Genomic DNA, 12,063 nt, shown 5'->3' on the forward strand with positions numbered 1-12,063 from the left:
TATTTTAAAATGTGATTAAGCTGTTCCAGTGGGTCATTCAAGCAATAAAGTTATGATATTGTCAGAGACTTGATTATAAAGGCCAAGGTTAGACTGATGCCATTGTTTAAGGAATATGGGAGGAAACCGGAGCACCCGGAGAAACCCCACGCGGTCACAGGAGGAGCGTACAAACTCCACACAGATAGTATCCGCTGTCAGGATCAAACAAGCAACTTTACCGCTGCCCCACTGTGCTGCCTATGGAGTCATTGGTGGGGAGTGTGGTCTGTGTGATAGACTGGACTACATCTACAACTCTCTACAATTTCTTGCAGTCTTGGGAAGAGCTGTTCCCAAACCAAGCTGTGATGCAACCCGACAGTATGCTTTCTGTGGTGCATCTGAAGAAGTTTGTAAGAGTCATTGGAGACATGCCAACCATTTCAGTTATGAAGAGAGACTGGTTAGGCTGGGCTTTTCCTTGCAGTGCAGGAGATTGAAGGGTTCCTGCTTGAGGGCTGCACAATTTTGAGGGACGTGGCTAGAGTAGACAGTAGGAAACTTTCTCCATCGCAGAGGTATCTAAAACCAGAGGGCAGAGGTTTAGGGTGAGCAGTAAGAGCTTTAGAGGGAATCTGAGGGAGAATATTTTCACCTGGAGTGTGATTAGTATCTGGAACATGCTGCCTGAGGAAATGGTGGAGGCAGAGACTCTCACGACTCTTAAGAAGTATCCAGATCGGGACTTGGATTGCCAAGATGTAAAAGGTATGGGTCCAGGGCTGCAAAATATGCTAAGTATAGATGAGTACTCGATGGTCAGCATGGCCATGATGGGCCAAAGAGCCAGTTTCTGTGCTGTACATAGAGTGAAATGTAGAACATCACCTCCCAAATCCATGAACTTCACCACCTCATGGGACAAGGGCAACTGGTGCATGGGAAAACCATTCCTGCAGGCTCCCCTCTAAGACGCGCCCTTTCCCGAGTTAGAAACAGGTCGCCCGTCCTTCATCATCACTAGTTCTGAATCCTGGAACTCCCCCCCCCCCCCCCAACAGCATTGGAAGGGCTGCAGGGGTTGAAGAAGTCAGCTGACCTCCACCTTCTCAGAGACAGTTAGGGATGGGTGATAAATATTTGCCTCACCAGCGATACCCATATCCTGGGTATGATTTATTTTTGTAAACATGTATTTTTAACACTTAAGCAGGGTGTGGAGAGGCCGTTTAATGAGTCTGCATTGCTGTTTTTTTGCTGAAAGACTTGCGGTGCAGTGTTTTCAGAGCTGTAAATAAATGGAGCTGTGCCCCATCTGGTGGATGGAAATGAAGAGATCATTTCAGAGCTGCCCTTCACTTGTCCTTGTTCTTGTGCTGCGAGCTCTGTCACCGGTAGCAATCGACCCACTGGAAAGAATAACACCGTTGCCTCTGTCTCCAATGATATCAGAAATTTCTGAAAGGTCCCTGTCTTCATTTGGTGATCTCGTGCAGCTTTCCCAGCTTATTTAAAACAAAATCTTACCTTTTCATAAATGTCTTATTACATCTCTGTGAAGTCCCAATGCACTTTACAATCAATGGCATTTTTATGTAAATTCATTATATTCATGAATGTTTTATTTATACAATGTTAACGTTATTGGACTTTCCAGTTTCTGGGAGCGTTTCATTTTACTGAAGCTCAGTGTAAACTGAACAGATCTGCAGGTGATGCCAGACAGTGTGGGGCAGAGCTGAATCTGTGGGAGAAGCTCGGCCAATGCACATACAACTCAGAAACCAAATGTGCGAATCACACTCCAGGTGAAAAAAATCTCGCTCAGATCCCCTCTGAAGCAAATGAGAGGGATACAAGTCAGAGGAAGAAGTGGTCAGAATATATGGTACTCTGGTCAATTCCGTAAATTAGACTGAAGGAAGACAAAACATCAGACTCCATTACAAACGTGTAGGAAAGAAAACTGCAGACGCTGGTTTAAATCGAAAGTAGACACAAAATGCTGGAGTAACTCAGCGGGTCAGGCAGCATCTCTGGAGAGAAGGAATGGGTGACGTTCCGGGTCGAGACCCTTCTTCAGAAGAACGTCACCCATTCCTTCTCTCCAGAGATGCTGCCTGACCCGCTGAGTTACTCCGGCATTTTGTGTCTACCTTCCATTACAAACGCCTCAGTTTTGATTAACTGACCCACAGATACGGCATGGAAACAGGCCCTTTGGCCCACCGAGTCCACACGATCATCAATCACCTGTCCACACTAGTTCTATGTTATCCCACTTTTGAATCCAATCTTTACACACTATGGGCATTTTATAGTGGCCAATTAACCTACAAACCTGCACGTCTTTGGGATGTGGAAAGAAACCGGAGTTCCCGGAGGAAACCCAAGCTGTCACAGGAGAACGTGCAAACTCCATACCCACGATGTCAGGATTGAACCCGGGTCTCTGAGGCAGCGGCTCTACCTGCTACGACTCTGTGCTGCCCTGTGATACTGTGTGCTTTTGTGGGATGCACACCATAGGAAGGATAGGCAGGCTTTCAAGGTTTAATATAGATTCAGAAGGATTTTACCAGAAATACATATTTGCGAAAAGACAACGTTTTGCACTTTTTACAATAACAACGCTATTATTTAAAATCCTGAAGTGTTGGTTTAAAGTAGACAGAGGCAGCTTGTATCCAGTACTTCAGAGGTCAGGAACAAGTGGTCTTGGATGCAGAATTAAATGTAAGACTTCAACCAGACGACAGGATCTTCACTCCGAGAGTCGTGGAGATCACAGTGGTGGAGACAAACATTATTCAAAATTAGATTCAATTGAATGTGAAAGGAATAGGGAATACATACAAACACTGATCTCACTATCTTCCATGTCCTTCTCCTTGTTGAATACTGATGCAAAATGCTTGTTTAGTACACCACCTACATCCTTTGACTCCACGCATAAATTCCCTCTTGATCCATAAGCGGTCCTACCCTCTCCTTAGCTATCCTCTTGTTTTTAATGAATGTATAAAATACATTGAGATTCTCTTTAATCCAACTTTCCAATGACAATTCATGGCCCCTTCTGGCCTTTCTAATTTCCTGCTTCAGTTCTTTCCTGCTTTCTTTATATTCCTCAAAGGTCCTGTCTGATGTCATCTTCCTAATCCTTATATACACTTCCTCTTATTATGTTTACTTCAGGTTAGGGATTTATGCTGAGATCCCACGTGGGCATGAAATGGCTTTGATGTGCTTTATATGAGAACTAACATATCTCTGTACCTGATATTCAGACTTAATTATCTGTGCATCTTTTCAATTGTCATCTAGTGGTAATCTACAATGTGACTCATATATTTTGCAGTGTGGTATCGTGCATTGTAGCATTGCGCTGTGAATTGTGGTGTGCTTTTGATTCATTACTTGTGGCATAGTGCCATCCATTATGGTGTGATGTAATGCTATTACCTACCTCTGCCTGACAATCTTCATTCCAGTATGGTGTAGTGCCATAATTGATGCCATTGTTTACATGAAAATTGTTTGGCAAACCTTTGTTTGTAGGGCAGCGTAGGGGGAGGTGAGGGGGAAAGAAAAGAACCTGAGAAAGCCGCACGCCATTTTTGCAGCAGTTACATTGCACGCAAGTTATGGAATGCAACGTGATTTGATCTGATCACGGGCATTGTTTGATCTACGAGCACATTTGAATGAAAATTGGGTTTTCTCCAGGATTCATTGATAAGGAATAATTATTTTATTGATTAAATCTTGACATCATTTGTATTATCAAATGAAATCTGTAAACCTGCATTAGGTACTGAAAAACAGCTGTTAATTTAATTGAATCCAATGTGGCTAGACATTCAAAGTAATGATCTTACCTCTGGATTTGCTTTGAAATATATAGTGTCTGTTAATTTACCAAATTTAATGTCTAGCTAGTCTTTCTGCTTTATTAGTGAAAACAGTTGAGGCATTGTTCCCCAACGCTCTCTTGCTATTGAAAAATAAAATAAAAGCTCTCCTCCACAAATCTCACTGTTCAGTTGGAAACTAGGTGCTCTCCCACAGATACAGAACATGACCCATTGAGGGATCCTATGCCTTGTACAACCAACTCTCGAATGGGACAAAGGTTTCTTGTTTCTGGCCTTTGACATATTTACAAATGATAACTAAAAGTGTGCAGAGAAAGTGAAAATTAAACACATTTTAAATGCCCTCTGAGTTTCTAATTCTGGAGAACATGGCTGACTTTCATTGAGTTTCAGTCATTCGGCCCACCACATCCATGCCGACCTTTTGCCTACCTGCACCGATCTCATTTGTCCACATTATGACTGTATCCTTCTACGCCTTGCCCATTTGTGTCTGTCTCAATAAATATAGTAATTATATCAGATGCCACCACCTCTTCTGGAGTGTTCCAGATATCAACCGCTTTCTGTTTAAAAAAAATCCTTAGATCCTTTTTAAAAGCCCTACTTCTCACCTTAAACTGATGTCCTTTTGTTTTTGATACACCTACCATGGTAAATAAAGATTTTGACTATCTAACTTATTTCTGCCTCTCATAATTTTCTCTACTTCTTGGACCCCGAAGTCTCTCTGTTCATCGACATTTATTGGTGCCCTACCATTTACAGTACATGTCCTACCCTATTTGACTTCCCAAAATACATTGCTTAATCCTTGCCCAATCCTTCGCCTTTCCCTTCCTAACTACATTTCCAGTAAAGATACAGAAGCAATCAATAAATGATCAAGGTTCAGGGTTGAGGTGTTTGTACTTTTTAAGGAAACCTGAGACAGACTGTTTTTAGTGTGGCTGTGAGTTGTTTTCCTTCTCCCATGCTAGTTGAATTGTGGGAATTATTTGTCATGAGGTACTCTGGCCCATGGAAGGGTCAAAATGGAGTTTAGCTCAGATGGTGCCAAGTCTGTTGGAAACAAGAAATGTCTATTGAGTGGCACAAAGGCACATCCAGGTTCGATCCTGACCCTCAGCGATGTCTGTTTGGTGTTTACACATTCTCCCTGTGGCCAGGTGGGTTTTTCCCAGGTACTCCACTTTCCAAAAACATTGGGTTCATTGGCTGCTGCAAATGGCTCCCAGAGTAGGTGGGTGGCTGGCAAGTCGGGTAAGATTTGATATGCATGTGCGAGAGAATAGATTACAGAGCAATGTTTTGGGAAATGGGATTATCCATTGGGGAATGGGATGGGAATTGTCTGAAAGTCGGCATAGATTCAGTGGGCTAAATGGCCTTCTTCTATGTCACGGAAGGAAATAAGAAGCCTCGTGAAAATGGGCATCCCCCATCCCCAGAGTTTGCACATCCCTCACACCTCCTTAACAACCAACAAAACTCAGTGGAAGCAAGTCTACAGAACCCTGAGGTACTGGACAGAAGAATTTAATTTTCAACTAAGTTTTGAGTCAACCAAGACCAAAAGCGTGATGGAAAACTAAAATAACTTATTGCTAAAAATCTGCAATGAAAACAGTGTACAAATACTAAGCAGGACAGGCAGCATCTGTGGGGATAGAAATGGAGTTAACATTTCAGGTCAATGGTCTTTCATCAGAGTGGGAAAGTTGTTTTAAGTTGTAGAGAAGGGAGAAGAGTGAAGAGACCAGTGGGAATGACTGTGTATGAAAATAACTGCAGATGCTGGTTCAAATTGAAGGTATCACAAATGACTGTGATAGGGTGAAGGCCAAGGTTGTCCAGGTGACAAATGCCTCTGGAGCCGTGCAGTCAGTCAATGAATGAGATCAAGGAGAATAAAACACAAAAGGTGCAGGAGCCCAACAGCAGCTGCAAATCTGCAACAAGAGAATGCTGGAAATACCCAGCAGACCAGACAGCATCCATGGAGAGAGAATGGCTGGGTTAATGTTACAGCTGGATTGAGCTGAGAGGGCTGCTATATGCCCAGAAGGAAGGTGAGGTGCTGTTCCTTGAGCTTACAATGGGCTTCATTGGAGCAGTGTAGGAAGACAAAGAAAGAGTGAGTGGAGGATTACAGTGACAGGCAGCTGGATGCTCAGGGCCACTGCTGCCGACTGAATGGAGCCATTTTGCAAAGCATTCACTCAATCTATATCTCCTAGGTAGAGGAGACTGCATCATGAGCACTGCGTGCAATATTCACGAGGCTGAGAGAATCATGTGAATCGCTGCATGCATCATAAAGGACCGTTTGGGTGCCCGGATAGCTGGAGGAGGGAAGTGGTGGTACATCCCCTTCGTTGCATGCAAACTGCTGTGAGAATGGTTGGTGGAGATGGAGAAGTACCTAACTGCTCCCGGTACATAATTTTTGTCTGTACCACCTGACCAGAAACCTAGCCCAGGCTAGACACAAAGTGCTGGAGTAACTCAGCGGGTTAGCCAACATCTCTGAAGAAAAAGGATGGTTGATGTTTTGGGTCGGGACCCTTCTTCAGGCTGAAAGTAGGAGGGGGGGGGGGTGTGGGGGGAGTTGAAGAGCTGGAGGCGAGAAAAGCTAGTCCAGTCATTGATTAGAAGGAGATCTTCACAGCACAAAGGAGATCTTCCTTTTACCGGTTTCCATCCATTTCCTCTGGTCTTGCAATGAGGATGATGCTCAATCATAACCTGGCACAGTGGCCCAGAAGAAATGTAGCCGCCCTCCACACCTTATCCCTTGTGTCTGAGGTTGAACTTTGACAGTGTTTCTGCAACTGCACCTGTTCAGAGGTTTGATATTTTCTACAGAAGAGATTTGTTAAAACTCAAGCACATTATTTTCCCAAAGGTAATCGGCAAATGTTACTGTGCCTCCCTACTATTTTCTATCCTAAACTATTTAACATTTACTGCAAATGGTATTTTGCACTTTCTTAAATGATTGCAATCATAATTCTTTTGAAAGTAATTCAGAGACGTCTTTTCCTCAGTTCATTAATTTGAGCAACATCGACAGTAAGATAGTTTAAAGACCTAGGGAAACATAGAAAATAGGTGCAGGAGGAGGCCATTTGGCCCTTTGAGCCAGCACCATTCATTGTGATCATGGCTCCATCCACAATCTGTGCCTGCCTTCTCCCCATATCACTTGATTCCACTAGCCCATCGAGCTCTATCTAACTTTTTATTGCTTTATTCCAATGTTTGCACTTTCATTAAGATAAGCAAACAGAGGTCAGCTCCCAGGGGGTTAGATGTGGCCCTTGTGGCTAAAGGGATCAGGGGGTATGGAGAGAAGGCAGGTATAGGTTACTGAGCGGGATGATCAGCCATGATCATATTGAATGGCGGTGCAGGCTCGAAGGGCCGAATGGCCTACTCCTGCACCTATTTTCTATGTTTCTATGTTTGTCTGATATTCCAATCTATATTAATTTTATGAAGAAGTCAATTTATTGTTTTACAGGGGGCCTCAATCCATTTAGTTTTAAATTGTCCTAAGTCTTTGTTCAAATAAGGAAGCCAACAATTATGGAAGGAAAATAAATCATGTTAGATGTTTAAATGCTAATCTACCAGAATATATGCTAAAGGACCTACCTTTGTTTTGAAATGTGAAATGTGAAAATTAAAAGTAATTTTGGAACCAATTGGCCAGGATCTTGTTGGAGTGGCAACCAGAACTTCAACAATATTCCAAATGCAATCTAATCAATGTTTTGTACATCTGTAACATGTCAGCCCAATTCTTATCCTTAATGAAAGACACACAGTGCAGGAGTAACTTGTTGGGTCAGGCAGCATTTCTGGAGAACATGGATAGGTGATGTTTCGGGTCAGGACCCCTCTTCAGACTTATCCTCAATGCCTCAGCCTTTGAAGGCAAGCATACCAATGCCGTCTTCACTATCCTTCTCCTCTCTTTCCTTCCATGATCTGCAGTCCTCTGTTATTCACCATTGAAATCTGTTTACCACATTTTTGCCTGTTTGACTTGGAAATATGTTGTCCTTCATTATTACTGAGTCAAAAGTCTGGAACGCCCTCCCCAACAACACCTTCACCACAGTGACAGCAATGGTTCAAGAAGGTGTCTCACCCCCTCTTCTCAGGTGCAATTAGAGATGGTCAATAAATGCTGGCCTGATTCAGATCCTGATAAAATGTATAAAAAGTTTCAAAATAAATAAGTTATCTAAATAACTGAATCTGTCGTTTTCACACCTTACCCTCCCTCTCCCCTGATTCTCAGTCTGAAGAAGGGTCTCGACCCGAAGCGTCACCCATTCCTTCTCTCCAGAGATGCTGCCCGACCCGCTGAGTTACTCCAGCACTTTGTGTCTATCTTCTATCTAAATAAGGAGCAGGCCATTGTGAACGTCTATTATGTGGTGTTTATAAATAAACATGACAATCGCTGCATCTTTTTTTTTTAAATCTCCATATCGATGTTGTGTTCATCCCTGAAATGCTCTCCTCCACCGGTCCTCCGCTGTGCATTGATCAAGGGACGAAAGATCCTGATTCGTCGGCTCCGAGGCGGTCTACCCCACTCAGAAGGGAGATATAAGGATGGTGCTGTCAGCTGCTGCTGACAGTGTTGCTGCTGCAGTTTCGGCAGCCGCTGTTGCCGCCGCCGTTTCTGTAACTGCAGCCGCTGTTGCCGCCGCCGGTGAGGACCGACCGAGCGAGCACGCTGTGTTCTGGCGCCAGACTGAGCACGCGCCGCCGCCGCCGCCCCCCCCCCCCCCCCTTTCCTTCCCTCCCTCATCCCCTGCTGAGCGGCCATCGGACACCTTTCGGCTTCGACTATAACAACGAAGGTTTTAAAATAAAAAAGGAGCTTTTCTGTCAGAATCAATGATGCCGGCAGGGAGCCAGGAATCTGAATGTACTCTGGGTTATCAGGTACTGTGACCTCTGAAGTACGTCGTGTGTGTATAAATGTTATGTGTGACAGAACCCTGGTCCCTGGAATCTCGCTCCAACACCTTGCGTTTGCTTTTAAATGGGATGGGAGGTACCGGACTCATTTCAAGTGATGAGCGCCGCTTAATGCTTGATCCATTGTCTTAAACATTGTCTTAAACTCCTCACTGAGAAGGTAATATTTATTGTCCCAGCCAATGCGGCAGTGCCATTTAATATTTCTGTCATGTGTGTTGCGTGCATGTTCTGCCTTCCTGAGTGCTGGCTGCTGCTGCTGAATACGCTTCGGATAAAACGGCTCAGAATAGTACATTGAAAGAGGGAGCGGGAGGGAGAAGGGGTCGGGGGCTGAGGAAGAAATGATGGGGGGAGGGGAAGGAGTCGGTTCATAATGCCTGTACATTACAGATTAACCTTGAGGGCGCTGAAAATGAATTCTGGGCCAAGAACATGTCAAATATGTCAGCCTGTTAGATTTTGTGACAGGTAGTTTTGTGATTGATTTGTTTTGCTGTAACATGAATATTATAATAAAGTTTTATCGAAGATTGCCGTTCAGTATCTTAGCCCTGATTGTTGCTGTTTTGCTTTTGGCTTGAAATGTATTTCATCTGGTGGAGTCAGAACTCTGCCTCTCTCTGCTTGGATTGTAGGAGTCTGCTACATACTGCTATTGATTGTACGTGTGTCATGTTTGTCTATTTCTAGCTGTGTTTCAATGTTATGAGTGCTGTAGCTCACTGTAAACTGAGCAATATATTGTGCGCTATATGCTGTGTAAGATGGTACGTAACCTCTTAAAGGTACTGCATCATTGGGAGTTTTAGATGTGGCCTCATTGCAGAATACTGCAAGTGCAAACACTGAGCTGCTGGAAAAGTGAGATGGTGCTGTTTTGAATGGTAATTGGTTTGTCAACTATTTTTCCCTGACCAGATACAAAACTCTATTTATATTGGAACATTACACCAGAAGCTGTAGTTATGCCTTGCTACCGTTAGCCAAAATGCAGTAAAGTGACATGCAATTTACTCCATCGTTAACAAGCTCCAGGTACTTTTTCCTAATTGTCTTTTGGGTCAAACACAGGCAGGTGGGGCAAGTGTATCTGTCATGTTGGCCGGTGTGAGCAAGTTGGGCCGAAGGTCCTGTTTCCATGCTGTATGACTCTATAAAAGACATTTTCCTACTTTTTCTTCAGAGTCCTTTGTGTGACAGACTGTGACTTGACAGGTAAGTTTACCCAAACTGGACATCAGAATGGGAACTTTTGTATGCGTAAGCAATTTTGTTCCAAAGTATCGAAACATCAACAGGAATTTTTGGTTTTGGTGAAACCTCTCTACATTTTTTCCACAGAAGATTTGTGGTAAGTTATAAAAAGTGAAAACCAAAGGTATTTTACTGCACCTAAATGTGCCAATTCACCTTCTCTGTTCATATTATTGTTGACTCTCTATTCTTCATTTGCCTTGCCAAATAAAGGCGGTTCATGTTCACTGCTTCTGTAAGAGAGGCTTCTTACCTTTACGTGCCTTGTGGATGAAGAAAAATGCTTTTATCCTGTTTTCCTGCAGAAGGCAATCATCACACATGTTTTCAGCTTGGAAGTCGTGACATGTTCTGATTTATTTTGTTCCTCATTGTATGTATCAGCTGCAAAACAATGAAGTTTTCACTTCCTAAATTATTCATGAAATGTTTGTACTCACCTCCTCAAATGCTGAAATTGGATTAGCTTTTCTTGTATGCACCCTTGCCTCTGCTTGTATAAGACCTGAAATTAAAACTGTCAACGTTCTGCAATCCTCCTTTTGTTCATTTGTGCACAAACTGAGTGCTTGCTGCTCATTTTGCAAGATATGCAGTTTCCAATTGGTTCTTAAATTATTCCAGGATTTTGGCCTCTGCATTTTCATCCATCCGGTATATTGATCATTTTTGTGTACAGAAAAGCTTCCTGGCATCGGTCTTTCATTGTGGACTGCCTCTTGGATGTCTTCTTTCTGGACTGAAATATCGGAGTCCCTCTCATCTTCACTTTGGATCCACAATACTAGGAATCTACAACATGGCTCTTCTCCACTGCTTCCAGTGTATGAACGTCTTGGTTAAACATTTTAAATTAACCATGGTTGTGTTCTTGTTTAACGTCCTTGTATATACTTCCTCGCAGGATGCTGATCAGAGCAGGAACTACAAATGTGTTTCTGTCTACAAAAGCCTACAAGTAAGTAATTGAAGTTCTCTGGAGGCCCTGGTACACAAAAAAAGCAAGTTCTTGATCTTTTGCTCATCCTCCCTTTGTTTGATCGTCTATCTCTGTCTCTAGTTCTTTCCATTGCAACAGCATTGGATAGTTGTTGATTCATTGGACTTTCTGTTCTTGCTCATTGAATTTCTTTATTTGTCATTCAAAAACAAGTTTCAACGAAATTTATTTACCATGCAGCCACAAGCAACAAAAACACACAACTACATAATTCAGCACAAATATCCATCACAGTGACTCTCCTCCAGGCACCTCCTCATTGTGATGGAAGGTAAGAAGAAAGTCTTATCTCTTTCGTGCTTCTTCACCCACGGTCAGGCAGTCAAAACTGCTGTGTCGAGGCGATCAAGGACTTAAATGTACCGTCTGTTCATAGTGTTAATGCTGGGAGATGAAATAGCGGTTCACAATTAATTCTGACCCTTTACCTGTCGAGCTTTTCACCTTGTAGTTTCTACACCTACTGCAAGCTTCAATTCTAGCATAATTTATTCACTGCTATTTGACTTCTCATTACTTATTGCCTCTTTATCTGCCTTTGGTTCTTTTTTTCCATGAAATCTATGTTTCTCCAGTTGTTAGATTTATTTGGTTTATTAATTTTTTTGTTTGACAGGGCATCTTCGACTCGATGCCTTCGGGTTAGTATCCCTCCCTTTCCATCATCCAACATGTTCAGAGTGTTCATGCTGATTGTCACATCATCCTTTGCTCACAGAATACTAAAATTGATAATGTCAGTATGGAAATGTGGTAATGAGGGGACAAACATTTTGATTTAAAAAAAAATCACTTTTAGGATCTGGGTGTTATAGCCAAAGCTAAGACTTATTGCCCTTCAGAACATTGAAGTCGTAGTGTCATATAGTGCAGGAACAGGTCCTTTGCCACCATGTTTGTGATGACTAATGCACTTCATCCTAGTCTCCATAGCTCTTTGGA

At 42.8% G+C, this 12,063-nt stretch overlaps 1 protein-coding gene across 4 annotated transcripts in view; it reads left to right on the plus strand.

Annotated features, from left to right (window-relative positions):
- The first annotated feature begins 8,526 nt into the window (after positions 1–8,526).
- The window catches only part of LOC144611952 (electroneutral sodium bicarbonate exchanger 1-like), an 88,148-nt gene continuing 84,611 nt past the window's right edge, over positions 8,527–12,063 (plus strand). For all 4 annotated transcript variants that reach the window (XM_078431307.1, XM_078431309.1, XM_078431308.1 and 1 more), the window contains exon 1: positions 8,527–8,828. In XM_078431307.1, coding sequence (XP_078287433.1) covers positions 8,781–8,828 — 48 coding nt within the window. In that variant the 5' untranslated portion in view covers positions 8,527–8,780. The remainder of the gene's footprint in view (positions 8,829–12,063) is intronic.

Source organism: Rhinoraja longicauda, chromosome 42 (genome assembly GCF_053455715.1).
Source record: "Rhinoraja longicauda isolate Sanriku21f chromosome 42, sRhiLon1.1, whole genome shotgun sequence".
NCBI classification, from domain to species: Eukaryota; Metazoa; Chordata; class Chondrichthyes; order Rajiformes; family Arhynchobatidae; genus Rhinoraja; species Rhinoraja longicauda.